This window comes from Chelmon rostratus, chromosome 22 (genome assembly GCF_017976325.1).
Source record: "Chelmon rostratus isolate fCheRos1 chromosome 22, fCheRos1.pri, whole genome shotgun sequence".
NCBI lineage: Eukaryota > Metazoa > Chordata > Actinopteri > Chaetodontiformes > Chaetodontidae > Chelmon > Chelmon rostratus.
The window spans coordinates 7,944,186-7,959,214 of record NC_055679.1 but is presented as its reverse complement, the minus strand read 5'-3'; the positions used below and the strand labels follow the sequence as shown (position 1 = coordinate 7,959,214).

At 44.7% G+C, this 15,029-nt stretch overlaps 1 protein-coding gene across 1 annotated transcript; it reads left to right on the top strand.

Moving 5' to 3' along the window:
• Positions 1-6,367: 6,367 nt before the first annotated feature.
• On the top strand, positions 6,368-13,101 carry wnt7ba (wingless-type MMTV integration site family, member 7Ba). Its single transcript, XM_041963687.1, has 4 exons — positions 6,368-6,450; positions 7,744-7,970; positions 11,367-11,641; positions 12,622-13,101. The coding sequence occupies exons 1-4, from the start codon at positions 6,368-6,370 to the stop codon at positions 13,099-13,101; spliced, it is 1,065 nt and encodes a 354-aa protein (XP_041819621.1).
• The last annotated feature ends 1,928 nt before the right edge of the window (positions 13,102-15,029 follow it).

Sequence of the window (15,029 nt, the reverse complement as noted above, 5' to 3'; positions counted from 1 at the left end):
GGTGCTTTGTCTCCCTCTGCAGTTACAGCAGTGTACAGGCAGAAGCTGGAAAGGCTCAAACACCAAAGAGGAACAGAGTGAGGTGAAAAAGGCTACAAATCTTGCAAAAAGTGGAAAAATAGCAAAGCAGCCTTGTGGGCACTCTGCAAGTTTTCATTCCTATCAATCACTACAGGTGATAATACCACTTGTTAGGAACTCGGACTGCAAAATCTAAATATTTTTTGGCTTTGATTCCACACTGATAGAACATCCTGATCTAGGGCCAGTTACAACTCCCTTAAGACAACACATTTGTGATTCATAACCATGAAAACTTACACATGAATAACTGATAAGCAGCACTCTCAACCGGCTTCTCTGAAGGTGCTGTGGGTCTCTTTCCTACGCTGAATCTTAAACTTCGCTTGCTACTTTAACTCACTTTGTCATTTTTCCCTTTGTTAGCCGCTCACGGCGCTGACTTCAAAACCATTTCTGGCGATGCCGTGTGTCCGATTTCTCAACATCTGCAACATGTTTACAACTCCAAATCTGTGTTTCTACACCAAAAACATAAATCCCGTTTACATAAAAGGAATAATTTCTGAAGACATTTATGTGCCTCGTGGCATTGCTGAAAATATGGCCCTCCCTTCATCTGCTCTCAAAAAGGTTCAAGATGCTTCAAAGACAATAATTGCTCAAAAGTGGAATTGTTGTTCTGCAACATGGAAACAATTTCCCCCTGTCAGCTTTGTCGGGTTTCATGGATGCTCTGAACAGTGTAAATTAGATTTGATTACAAAGTAGTTTCTTTTAGTTGTGTCATAAATACTCTCCTGCCTGTTCCCCCTCGGGGCAGTTTGGTTTTTTATCGGTAACACTCCGTAATCTTCAAAGTGCAGGGGGCGACGTTCATTTTCCCTAACCACACTCAGATTTCTCGTGCATTCCAGCATGCGTTTTACCCCATTACACATATAAGCACCATGTGTTTGTCTTGCCATATTACAGTCTAAACAATGCCTCTGACATTGCGGTAATAGTGCAGGCATTACACAACATGACCCCACACAAATTGCAACAGAAACGCTTTCAACTGTTCCAGTCTCATAAATATCTCATTTATAACATATCAAAGGTCCCAAGAAATCCACGTGGTGGAAAGTATTGAAAAATACAGCAATCAGTGATGCCACGGTTTCCCATTTGAAATCCTCATTTGTGCGTGTGTTCCTGTCTGATGTCCACACGAAGGGTTCAACAGTGTCCACAATCAAACAGAAACTGTGTTTTAAATGAGAAGGGGAGCTGGATGCAGTACAGATTCAAACTCTTAACCCTTAGATGCAAAAGTGGGTCAAAGTGTTACACAGCAAGATCAGATTTTTTGATTTACCCCATAAAATATTTGATGTGATCAAACTGATAAATTTCGACCACATATTTGCACATCCGTGACTATTGTGTGAAAGAATATGTGTTATCATGTACCACAAAATTAGCCTACTTTATATTTATCTAACACTAGCTAGCTATCTAAGCTAGCTAGAGATGTGGAGAGGGATGTCCATAGATCTTGTCATCGAGCAGGTGCTGATGAGATATATAATAAGGAGCGGTGGCCCCACCATCTTGGCCTGCATGCATGGACAGACTACTGCTGAGTACACATTCGAGAAGATCTGGCAGTCACCGCGAGTCCTCAATCCTCACTGAAGACTGATGGTGAAGCAGTGCAGATGGATCCTGAACTACTTTTCCAGTGGCTTACAATTGCTGCAAAAGCGTTCAAATAGGAGCTAAGTAGTCATCCCCCGGCGCCGTTTGACACTCCCCTCCTGCTTTGACAGCCACAAAAGCCAGTGCTAGCGGATGCCATCTGGGCGCTCCACACACCTGACCTTTCAGGAGCCACAGGGCCACATTCAGCACGTGCCGGATGGTGGAGCACTTGTTCAGCGCGTCCCATGGGCACGTGGGTCCACGTACGAGGAAGCTGTACAGCGAGTGTGTCGCACGGAAGTGTGAAGAGGCAGTTGTCATGACCAGCGATTATCACGTCACATGACCTCTTCTTCTAACCTGAGCTGAAGAAGAGCACGAAGATGCCACGTGTCTGGAACACCGAGGCTATCAAGCATGGTAATATAGTGATGTTGCTTCAAATGTGCTAGTCTGTCACAATACTGTCTGTGTCTCAGCCCCAAACATGTCACCTTTTTGCATATCTGTAAAAATGGGTCACAAATATATATATAGTTTAATTTTCAGCAGCTGGGCCTATAGAATTTAGCAAACACTGCTTAAACAGGACTAAGTGGTGTATTTGCTGGGGGTCTACTTTCTGCTGGGGATTAGTACGAGCGGGTGAGTGTTTACAGCACCAGGCTGGTGAACATGGGACTGACATCAGTTCCCACGCTCATGGCAATGTAGGGAGAGCAGGTGTGGCTCACTGAAGTGTTTTTAACAGGTTTTGGGCAACAATGGAGCTGTATGGAGCTTAAACACAACATCAAACTTGCATACACAGTCGGTCTACGAAGTTTAACCGCACACTATTATCACAATATTCTAGATACTTTGTACAACTTGACACCAAAGAGGTGTTCACTGATTTTTTTTTCTTATCAGATAGACCACTATGGATTATTTTGCTTGAGGAAGATAATATTTCTTACCATCATTGAAAGCTTAAAACTGTGTTTTTGTTTTTATAGTCAGCTGTAACATTCACCACATTTTGTTGGTTTTGTCAGCTATTCCCTTTTGAATATTGTGTCGATTTTCCATGTAATATGTAGTGACTGTCAGCAGCGGACCGGCCCCGGGGTGCTTTCGCATGTTTCTCTCATCTCTCATCTTCTCAGACGGACTTGGTAACAGTGATGATAGTGACGCACTGGGCATTCTTTTATTTATTATTCATTGTTAGTCTTCGTGCTCCATTTTTCACTACTGTCTGAACACTAAATCAGCTTTGAAGGAAACTGAAGACAGGCTCCTCTCTAGTCCACAATACAGCACTAGTGTTTGTGATTTGCTGAGTATCATTATAATACACTGTATGCGTTGGTTTATAATATTTTTGACCACAAAATATGTCCTCAAAACACTTCAAACACTATGACAGTTTTCATCAGACACACATTAGATAACTGACTCATCTGGAAGAACTACCCCCCCCTCAATAAACACACACATGAACATTAAATCTAAGCTGGTTAAATTCCACAGTACCAAAAACGCAAGGCTTTTTTCTGTCGGCACGATCTAATCAGGCGAGTAATAGTAAGGAGTAATAATGGCCGTGCCGTGTGCGTGTGTGAGCACGGGTGGACATTATTAGTCAGCTGGTAGCTGTGAATGAGTCAGTGATTGAGAGCATGAATGAAGCTGCTGATGCCAATCAGCTAAAACAAGCATGACGTCAGCGCTCCGCTCCACATGCTCTAAACAAGGTTCAGAGTGCTTTCTAAAGTATTTATAGGTCTGGCATCTGTGTGTTGACTCAATGCTATGACACACGATATCACATTACTATTCTGTGTTGTTTTTTTTCCCCACCACAAATCCATGAACCGCCTGCATGTTCCTAGTTGGTGGGACTGTTATGTTAACACTTTCACCTACGAGCCCTGCTCTCCCACAAAAAAAATGTCACTTACAATGAACGACCACGTTCGCTGATCGACGATACCATTCCCTTGCCAAGCACTCAGGATCGCATAGGGATTCTGGGCTCAAGGACAAGACAGGCCCAAAGGCCCTCAGAGCCATATGACACCATTATTAATCTTTTTAGGCCTGCTGCCAGCTTGAGGCCCCCATGCGTCGCTGCCTGTCTCCAGCCCTGTCACTCATCATCACCGCATGGATGATGCTATCAAAGCCTTCTCTGTCGACCGGACAGCCGTCCCAATAGATTAAAACAAATAAAACAGAAGTCATGTTAGTCTTACGGCCAGTGTCACTGAATTCCTGCGCAGCCCCAAACCTCCCCAGGCTCCATGTTCACCCCGTCTTCTGCGCACAAATATGAGAAGAAACAGATATCGCTGTGCCAGCGCCAGGACAGTGAGTGTACGCTGCTTAAGTGCTATCTTGGCTTTGGAAATTGTGGTTTAGGAGGATTATTTGGACAGAAAGAGAGACGGAGAGGGAGGGAGGACGAGAGCATGAGGCGCAGAGAGGACGCATATACATGAGGGGCTCTGCCTCTGCTGAACACGAGCCAGAGGCATTATCTGTGAATCGTCCTCTGGAATAGCTGTAGATTGAGCTCGTGTGAGGACGTTTCAACAGCCAAGATGGTCCAATTTAGCGGCACAGCTGCTTCTCATTCTTTACAGCACTGAGCGTATATGACTGCAGCTACGGTTGCACACAGTCTGACTGGGCATACGGATCAGGCCAATCTTACGACAGCCAAAGAATGAAAGGTATTTTATTCTGTTATAGTCCAAATCACTGCTATCTCTCAAACTGCTTTGTTGGCAGCTACAGGGAATTTAAATTAAAAGGTTCATTTTCCACAAAACTGCCCTCAAACGTTTTCTAAGAGAAGGTCTCACTTTTGTTCACACGATTGATAGCTCACTTTGGAACAAAGCTTATTAATATTATCTCCTTGTGGTTATTTGTTCGGCTCAAGTGAAGCTCAGAATGTCCCAATTTTCAGTCTCCAAAATGTCAACAGCGAGCGAAGAGAATATGTACTTTGTCCTTTGTCCACTCTGTGAAGCAGACCTATAAAACTCATCGTCCTTTGAAGGTCCTGTGGAACTGAACAGGACGGTCCCCTCCCATTGTACTTCTCTCGCTCTCTTTAAAGTTCCACAGCAAACGGTGGTGTTTGCAAGGAGCGTCTTTAAAAGAGAAAAAACAGCAGAAATTCCTGTCGTCCTTGTTGGCTTTCCCATCTGATTACACCTGGCCACTTCAAAGACTACATCCGTTTAACGAGACTGCAAACCTTGTAGAAACATGTGACATCTTTTCTCACGTACTGATTAATCACGAACCTTTCCTGCTTTTCCAGAAGGGAAAACAGTCTTCAAGACATCTTACGACAGCTGTGTCTCTTTCAATCAAATAGTAGAACTTGATAAATTGTTGCTTACAGGTACCAGGTACAGGCACCTGCTCAGCACTCTGACATCACATTTTCAGTGGGATGCTTTGTAGCAACGACATTTCCTTCGTGCTACCACATGGGGGCGTGTTGCTGGTGATGCACAGGCAGAACATGTGAGCCGAAAGACCAAAGAGTCTCAGCATCTGACTGTCTGAAGCATTTCAGCAGCATCTGCAGCGCTGAAGAGCCTCGGGGAGACAAACTGAAACTCCAACAGTTCAGTTCTAAGTCCAAACAAAGAAAAAGAGCATCAGGTGACACATGTAAAAGCTATTGCATACTTATAGGCTGTTTTTCTTTTTATTTTGCTATTGATCACTTGCATCAACAAATGATTTAGAAACTTCAAAAGAAATCCCTGATGAAAAACATGATTTCATATTATTTGAATAGTAACATCAAAATTAACACCTGCAGCAATAATATACAGGAGCGATGCATGACATGATAAAGTGAGTCATGTGTAGTTATTTGGTAAAACTAATATTCTCTTATTCAGAGGCAAGGGTGAAGATGTGAGTTCTTTGTGGCTGACAATGCTAGAAGTGGACTAAATGTAAATCTACATGTGATATTCATTCAGCTTGAGTTTTGGCTGGCATGGATGGTGGTTTATTTGTGCTCAGTGGATCAATCACAGCTGAAACAGGCCTGCGCTTTTAATCAGAAGCAGTAAAAACTCAATGTGTGCACGCAAATACTTCAGCAACAAAAAACTGTGGGGGTGAGAGAGGGAGAGTTGGATGGGGGGAGAAAGAGGTTTGTCGGGGGGTGGGCAGGCGGGGTGATGCGGGGAGCAGACTCATCCCGGGGGCTGGTGCACCGGGAGAGGCCACTGTCTCCCACCCTTCCAATGCCACAACAGTCTCACTTTTGGAGACGTGCGTGGCACGTATCGCACATCCGGATCCCCATCTGCCCCCACCCTTTCTCGCTCTCCCCCTCCCCCCGTCTCTCGCTCTTTTTCCCACCCAGTCCTCTGTCAGTCCAGGTGGCAGAGCGCACTTCGGCCGTGGGATGCAGCCTCTCATCTCCGACACATGGACAGCGGAGCTTGGAGCTGCCGCAGCGCGCCAGGGCTCCACTAGCTGAAGACACCCCGTCTCGCCCGCAGAAAGAGGAGACACTTGCGTTGTTATCCCTCGGGACTGCAGATAAAAGGATATACTTGTCCGCCTCCTCCCTTTTTCTTCTTATCTTTTCAAACCGCAAGAGAGCAGAACCAGTTGTGTTCGATGCGCAACCATGCTCATCATCTCGTCTCGCAGTGCGCTGCTGTCCGTCTACTACCCGCAGATCTTCCTCATCCTCACCAGCGGTAGCTACCTGTAGGTTTCTTATCAATGCACTTGCTTAACTCAGACGCAAGTCGGTTTGATTAACTGGAAAGTAGTTGCGCCTTTACGCGCAATTACGCACCGGGAAAATTCATGGTCAACTTAGATCGCACCTTGAAAGCACGAGCTGCCTGTTGCAGGTGTTTTATGTCGAGGAAACGCGCTCAACAGGATTATCATACTTTAAAAAAAACCCAACCCATCTTTAAACGTATTGAATGAAGCAAATGGCCACATTGTTAATCTTTCCTGGGGCCATATTCCGTACTGCTGCAGCAGATTATTTTGGAAATGGAAAAAATGTAACTTGGAATATCCAGCCAACCAGAGTTTGGGAAACGTGGGTAAGAAATGCGTGACTTGTGTCTTTAATCATTTTTATTCCACAATGGGATCACCGGCTACAAGAGCTGCGGATCTTATTCCCATAATGTGAGCAGTTATGTCATGTTCATTCAAACATGGTGCCATAAATCGACCAGTAATAAATAGTCAATGAAGACTTGGGTGGATGAAGCCAATGTTGAATCTACATGATTCTTGCATGTTCTAATATGTGCGCAGATGATGAGAGAACCTGCCCTCGTGGATTTACACATTACACCAGAACCACTTTGTCATTGGAGCACCTCGTCAGACAAGGGCCATAATTGGAAAGCAGCATATGGAAAAGAGTCATATTGGACTACTTCATGCTCTGCCTGTAGGCGAGGGCCGAGTAATGAGCTCTTTCTTATGGCATTAAAAGACCCGGGCCCCTCTCAAAGAGAATGATTGCTGCACCATGCATGCCTCTCATTCATAACATGGGCAGGTCCTGAAACTTAAAATAGCTGCGGTGGTTCATGTTTTCTGTAGCACAGAGGGGGTAGAGAGGCAGACAGAAAGAACTAGATTTGGACCTATTTCTATAATTAGCTATTGTTCTCTTCCATGTCTTTATGAGGGCCCATTAGGTTACACATGGTGTGATGTGGGGTAAGGATGAATCCAGCAGAGTCCGCTCTTATCCTCTCATTTGGTTTGATCTGTGTGATTGCACACGGTCACTGTAATGAAAGAGTTTAGCAGAAATGCTGTAGCTTGTTAGAGACAAATCTTATCACCTTCTCCCCAAATCATAGGGCGGTAATGCTCAACCAGGCCGAGTATGTTTTCAGGTACATTTTCCTGTGGCTTGATTTCTTCTTATCAGTCCTCGCTTTTTTCCTTGTCAGAAAACCAGCCGACGTCTCCATTTGTCTTGAAAGTCCCTCTGATTAATCCCTGTTTCTCTCTGCCCAGGGCGCTGTCCTCTGTGGTGGCTCTAGGTGCTAACATCATCTGCAACAAGATCCCGGGACTGGCCCCCCGTCAGAGAGCCCTCTGCCAGAGTCGCCCTGACGCCATCATCGTCATTGGCGAAGGCGCCCAGCTGGGCATCAATGAGTGTCAGTACCAGTTCCGTTACGGCCGGTGGAACTGCTCGGCCCTGGGCGAGAGGACTGTCTTTGGACAAGAGCTGAGAGTAGGTCAGTCTGATTGAAATTCAGCTTCTTTAGTTTTTTATCAAGAGAGTTTTAAATGCATTCATCTCAGTATAGACAGCAGGAAAGTGGGCTGAGTGAGGGGAAGAAAGATGCTGAGTGGACAGGGGTCTTAAATAAGGCTTTTCTGGTTTGTTTTTGGCATTTTTATGCCTATATGAGACACTTTAACAGCTGATAGATGACTGGAAATGAGAGGAGAGAGATGGGAAACGATCTGCAACAAAGGACTCGAACTGGGGACACTGCGGTTCATGGTTGGCGCCTTAAACCCCTCGGCCAAGGGGCCACAAAGTAAATCCCTGGGCTGTATATATCAACATTTTCACGACAGTCAGTTAGATCAAACTAAATTTAGACACAACAAGCCTTGAGGCAGGAGTGGGGACTGTCGTGATCAGAGCGACACATCTCTCCTCTCTGTGTTGCTTTCATCTGTGGTGTGTCATCAGGTATGCTAATTGGCCTAACCTAACCAAACTGAACCGAGGGGGGGGTTTGATCTTCCAGGCCTTGAAGTTGAAAGAACTGTGCTCCGGTATGCATGTTGATGAGCAAAGTTCAGCACTGCGGTTCCGGCCCGTCTCCCCATTCTTCTCGAACCTCCCGTAACCGTCGACAGTGGCATGAGAAAAAGCCGCAGCATAGCTCAACTAAGTGGCATGAAACAGACTTCGAGATGGGTGGCGAAGCTTTAATGAAAGCATTTCTGGAACACCACATGCAAGGACCACAAAGGATTCTCTGCTTCGTTTAAACACTAACACAGAAAAACTGCGAGTTAAAGGCCTCGTTGGTGCCCCCAGAGGAGACTCAGCCTGTAGTTCGTGTGTGTGACATCGCTCTGCTTGCAACACACGTTGTCACAGCAAAGCAGCCGTAAACGAAACGTGAAGCCTTCCTTGTGCCATCTCCTCAATCGAACCTACACAATCTGCGAACGCACAAACTAACACGTCTCCCTGGTTTTAGTCGACATTCTTCCCTGTTTTATTTCTCACAGAAGCCTGTTTGCTCCTAATGTCAACCTCTTATATAAATTGTATTTCAGTCCGAAATGTTTTGTTGCGGTCTTGCTGTGGGTTTGGAACCATGTTTAATCTAGCAGCTCTGGGAGCAATCACTTTCTTCTACACGGGAGACAGGCAGACAGACGTCTGGATCCCTTTATTTCTTTTGTCAGAGGAAATGTCTCTTTTCTCTTGTGGTGTTTAAACGAAGTGGGAGAGACACTTTGGACCCAGTTTTGATCCTCATGTCCTCCTTATCTAGAGAGTTTAACCAAAAATGAACATTCTGAAAAACTAAATCTTATTACATTTGTATAAAAACTAATTAAGACTGCAAATGAACATGAAAACACAAATACTGAGCATGTCAGGTTTCCTTTCCTCTCCAAGGATTCTCAGTAAGATTGGTTTCCTTTTGCCATCTCTGTGCAAAGCCAGGGCCATACCCCCTCTTGTGTCGCTAATGTGCCATCCACTGCTTCATTTGATTGACCTGCTGGGCCTGTGAACTCATTAAGCATTGAGAAAGACCAGAGAGATCCATGCTAACCACTAATTGAAGTCAGCTCCAGCAGCTGGATGGCAACAATGGAACCCTGCATGCACTGCTGTACAATCAAAACAAATCACAGTGCGAGGAGATGGCTGTTTGGCTATTGCATGCGCCTGATGCCTTGAGAAATGCTCACCATACAATATATCTGAATGGGTCGCGGATTTAGCCTGATGAGAGAAGACTTCAGAGTTTGTTATGAGTTATGGACCGGGGGAACCGCAGGCCCGATGGTTTCTGCGAGTGAGTTTGTCAGGTTGGAAGGGAGCCATAAGAATCGCCTCTACCAGAGACGCCATGCATTAATACTCTGGGCTGTTGAGAAGGACGAAGGCCCAGCATTATCCTGATTGGAAAGGGGGGATATCCTATTACCAATTGTAGTGCCAATAAATTCATTTCCCCCTCCACGCCATAAATATAAACGTGTTTACTCTGAAGTTCAAATGGTGACATACAAAAGCTTGGAAACGTGCACATCTGAGTTAAGCCCGGCCACAGATTATTTCAACATGCAACACAGCAGTATCATTTGCTATAATAATGTGGACCGGCTAGGACAGACACAGAATGACACTTAAGCCGCGTGAGAAATTCCATTGATGAGAAACATTAAGACGCAGCAGCTTCTTGAGTGCTGCTCCAGATAAAAGCTCCTCTGGTCAGCCAGTAGATGTCACTTGTGTTTTCTTCACTACACTGACGACTGTAAAAGTGGCTGACAATGATGCAGATTAGAGATATAAAACAAGGCAGAGAGAAAAAACTTTGGTGAATTATTATGGGATTATATAGAAGCTTGTTATACTGACGCTCCTCAAAGTCAACTTCTGCCTTTAATCTGCCTCGTTCAGAATTTACAATGAAGCACGAGCACTGTAATCTCCTCCTGAAGCCCATTAATAAGTATAGGGTAAGTAAAATCACTACTCTACAAATGGATTCATCTCGAAATCAGTGACACAAGGAGTAGTCCAGCAACTTAGTACTGCACTTCAATACGTTGGCTGATTCATTTAACATTATCCTTTGGCATTTTGTCTTCATTTGAAAGCTTATTGTACAGAAGCAGAAAGGAACTGAAGGAGATAAGAGAGACGAGTGTGACATGCAGCTATAGTCCACACACAGGTTTTTTTTTGCCAGATTAGACCCCTTTTTAGGTCCAAGTAGGCTTGACTGACACTCTCTATATCTCCTATTATCTTTGTTGCTGAGTGGGAGAAATTGCACCTTCATTTTTTTGAATTGGTTAATGAAGTTTGGTGACCTTGTGTAGTTTCAAACTGAAAGCAGGTCTAATTAGGCAGAATAAGTGTAAACAGTGTTGGTGTGCAGTGCCTTTAAAAATCAGAACGGCAAAAATCTATGCAGCAGACGTCGAGTTAGTCTCAAGTTTAGTTTCTCGTAGGGGTCAAGCTCCACAAATGCTGGGTCCTACGTTTTCCCATGGTGCAGCTCAGCAGCGTCTTTAATTTGGCCCCTGAGGCCTCCTAAATGCTCACTTCTTTCAAACGCCACACGCCCTGTTTGTGACACAGGTTTAAAATACTGGTTGTCACTTCCAATGACAAGCAAGCTGCGATTCATGTGTAAAATTTATTTTCCTTTAATCAGTAAAGTTTTTGAAACAAACCTAAATCGTCCTGCTTGTACTGTAACAGCACGAGTGGTTGACGGGCATGCAGTTCTTTCTTTGCTGAGGAAAGTCCTGTGAATTCTGATTTTAGAATATCTACTCAATTGAGAGTATTTGCGTTGTGTTATATTCCACTACTTTCCCCTCCAACTTAACTGCATTCCTTTTCTTCTCTTTAGGCAGCAGGGAGGCAGCATTCACTTACGCCATCACCGCTGCCGGAGTGGCCCACGCAGTTACCACGGCTTGTAGCCAAGGCAACCTCAGCCAGTGCGGCTGTGACCGCGAGAAGCAGGGCTACCACGACTACCAAGAGGAGGGCTGGAAGTGGGGAGGCTGCTCGGCCGATGTCAAGTACGGCGTGGAGTTCTCGCGCCGCTTTGTAGACGCCCGCGAGATCAAGAAAAATGCCCGCCGGCTGATGAACCTGCACAACAATGAGGCGGGGCGAAAGGTAACGGGAGCAAAGTCAGCTTGAATGCACTGAGGACAAATGCTTAAAACATCATGCAACATCACACTCAAGTATAAAGACGTGTAGCATTATGTAGGAGGAGGAAAATGGCTAAATTGGCATAGATTGTCCATGGTTCTGAAAAATTGTATCGGCCCTAAACTGTACAAGTGCAGAAATGATTAAACAAAGCGCCTGCACACTCGAGTGCAAGTGTGAGCGTGCACGTGTGACAGAAATGCAAGACTTGGCAGATGCAGCTGCCAAAATGGAGTTGTGCCATAACCCTACAGTCCATTCACTGAATTACCCAGCATTAAGTGAGGATATTAGAGGATATTATTGCACGTCTCTCTCTCTTCCTTTCTCAGTGGCAGCACCAAAGACCGAGCTTCTGCACCACCGCACGCACTGAGCCAACCCAAGTCGAGGGCAAACTGCCCCAGAATGTGATAGCCGTGAAGGGGAGTGACTGATTTGCCCAGTATTCTGGACAAACAAGTTACAAGATGTTCTAGGAGCTTCTTTCATGTCGGCATCAAGCTCAGTCGCAAGGGCAAACAGTCACCTGTCAATACTGTCATCTGAGAATATTTGTATGGCATTACAATATAAATCTGGCTCAAACCACAGTGTAATTCTATACGGTTGCACAACAGCTCTGGTCAGTTTTCTCGGGCTGTCACGCCATTATGTGGTCTGAAGAAAGGTAAAGTTAATTAGAGACTACAGTCTTGGGTTATGAGTTATTTTCCCCAGGTTTTTGACACAAAGTTGGCATGCCAGCCGGTGTGCTTAAGGTTGAAGTGTCCGCAGAAAGCCTGGCTAACCAAAAGAGACAGATTTGAAGACTGTGCGATTGCCCTTCACTGTTTCAAATTCAAGCAACGGACGTGTGTGAATCACATAGAATATATTTTCAGCTCTTAACTATCTCTTTTAATTCATACAGACCTAATTTCTACTCTCTGTGTGATCAGATCCTAGAGGAGAGGATGAAGCTGGAGTGTAAGTGTCACGGCGTGTCCGGCTCCTGCACCACTAAGACCTGCTGGATCACCCTGCCGAAGTTCAGAGAGATCGGTTACCTGCTGAAGGAACGTTACAGTGACGCGGTTCAAGTAGAGCCGGTCCGGGCCTCGCGGCTCCGCCAGCCCTCCTTCCTCCGGCTCAAAGAGGCCCGGGGCTACCAAAAGCCCACGGACACAGACCTAGTGTACCTGGAGCGTTCGCCAAACTACTGCGAAGAGGACACGGCCACAGGAAGCACGGGAACACGGGGCAGGCTGTGCAACGGCACCTCCACCCACACAGACAGTTGTAACGTGATGTGCTGCGGCCGGGGCTACAACACGCACCACTACACGCGCATCTGGCAGTGCAACTGCAAGTTCCACTGGTGCTGTTTCGTCAAGTGCAACACGTGCAGTGAGAAATCAGAAGTTTTCACTTGCAAGTAGGGAATAAAGAAGTGGGGCACCAGGGGAGAGGCTGGAGCAAACAGACGATGGACGAAGATAAGAGGGTTATGACAAAGTGGAATTTGAAGTGAAGGACTTGGACGTATTTATTCAACAATTTGCACATTTTTACATCCTACTTTGGAATTCTTTAAAGAGAGGAAAAACAGACATGAGGTTTGGAGAGTATTGGAAAAAAAAGACATGAGTGATTAAAAAAAAATCAGCAAACCGTGGCACGACGCAAACGCGCTGCAGGCGAAAGGATTTGATGTTCTTTTTGCCTCCAGCACAGCGACGTGTGGAAGACAACGTCTCGCAAAGACGTCGCTTACAGATGTCACACACAAGAGGAAGAGCAACAGACTATTGTTGGATCTCGAGAAGACTTTTGTAACGCGCTAACTGGAAACGCTACGACGGCAACGCGCCATGATGAAGATTGGAAGACGGCAGTGGAATACTTTTAACTGTACGCTCACACTGTATTCTGTTTGAACACTGAAAATAAAACAAAATTATTTATGTAAAAATATCTTTCAAACCTAAAGTCTTATAGGACGGATTAAACAGTTTTCTTCTTTTATGATCTTCAATTGCTACTGATACATTTCAAGCTGGGAGTAACCGATTTTTTAGTCACATTTACAGCCACTAAACAGCAAAATCCTGTGCTATTCCCTGTTTTATCCATTATCAGCTGTCAGTGGCGGATTTTGATATAGATTAGTTATTTTTCTTTTGCACTCAAATAGTCACATTTCTTTCTCTTTTTCATGAGACAACGGTCATTTGGGAGGTTGTGCTATTGAGTGCCGTGCTGACATCTCTCTCATGGACATATCCCCCCCAAGCCCAGACCCTTTTGTTACACCAAGAGCCAAAGAGGCAGAAAATATTCCCAAACTATTTTAAGCATCCAACATGTCAGTCTGAACGGCACTTTCCACCCTGACCGTGTTCATTGTTTTGTTTTTTCGGAGGGCTCTTGACTTCTGAGAAAAGCATGTAAGCCTCATTGGAGCGCCATAGAGGTGCAATCAGGTTCAGATACATCCAACATTCCCATGAACGGCAGAGACGTGGAATTCCACATGATGGCCTCTGCTTACACAAGGCCTTCCAGCGCGGTTTAGGCCTGCCTGGGTGGATGGCATGTGCCCTAACCACACAGAAGGGGGTATGAGAGGATCAAAGGCCTCAAAGCTATTTTTGGACAGCACCCTTAATGTATTCAGAAATGTTTATTTAGGCTTTATATAACTTACAAAACAATTTGAAGAGTATATTTTTATATGAGGAACGTGGCACTTTATGTCATTTATAGATGGAAAAGAAAGTCACTATTTACAAGTGTTTTCTAATGTCATTGTTTTCAGATTTGAGAGCTATAAATTATTTGGAATTTATGTCTTTGGATCAAAGTTCCTAAATTGTAAATACTCCACGTGTTTTACCAAAGTAGCCCAGATTGTCCATCTTGATATGATCCCTCACATTCAACGTAGCTTATAAAAGGCGAGTGATTCATCAAGTGTTGGAAAGTCGAGGAAATTTTGTGGGAACAGCTGTAAAGTACATGAGTAAATGCATGGATAACACAGCAGAAGCTTCAGCAACCAACCAGTTGTGCAGCGTTCGATCGATTGATTTCTGTGTTTCCGGTTGTCTTCAGAGCGCTTTCAGTGACTAGGAACAACTCATGGTTGTGACTTCAAATACAGCTAATTTAAGTTTCCTTATTTGTTCTGTGGCAAAATCAAAGTCTGCATCACTTACAAACATGGACAGTTGTATTTTTTCTTTTTTACCAATAAAATTTGAGCATCCTTTTTTTATGCCTCTTGAGTTTTATGTCACACGTGGCCTTTATTGGCCTTATTAAAATGATTACAAAAGCGTTTTTTCACACACAGTACTTTATTTTG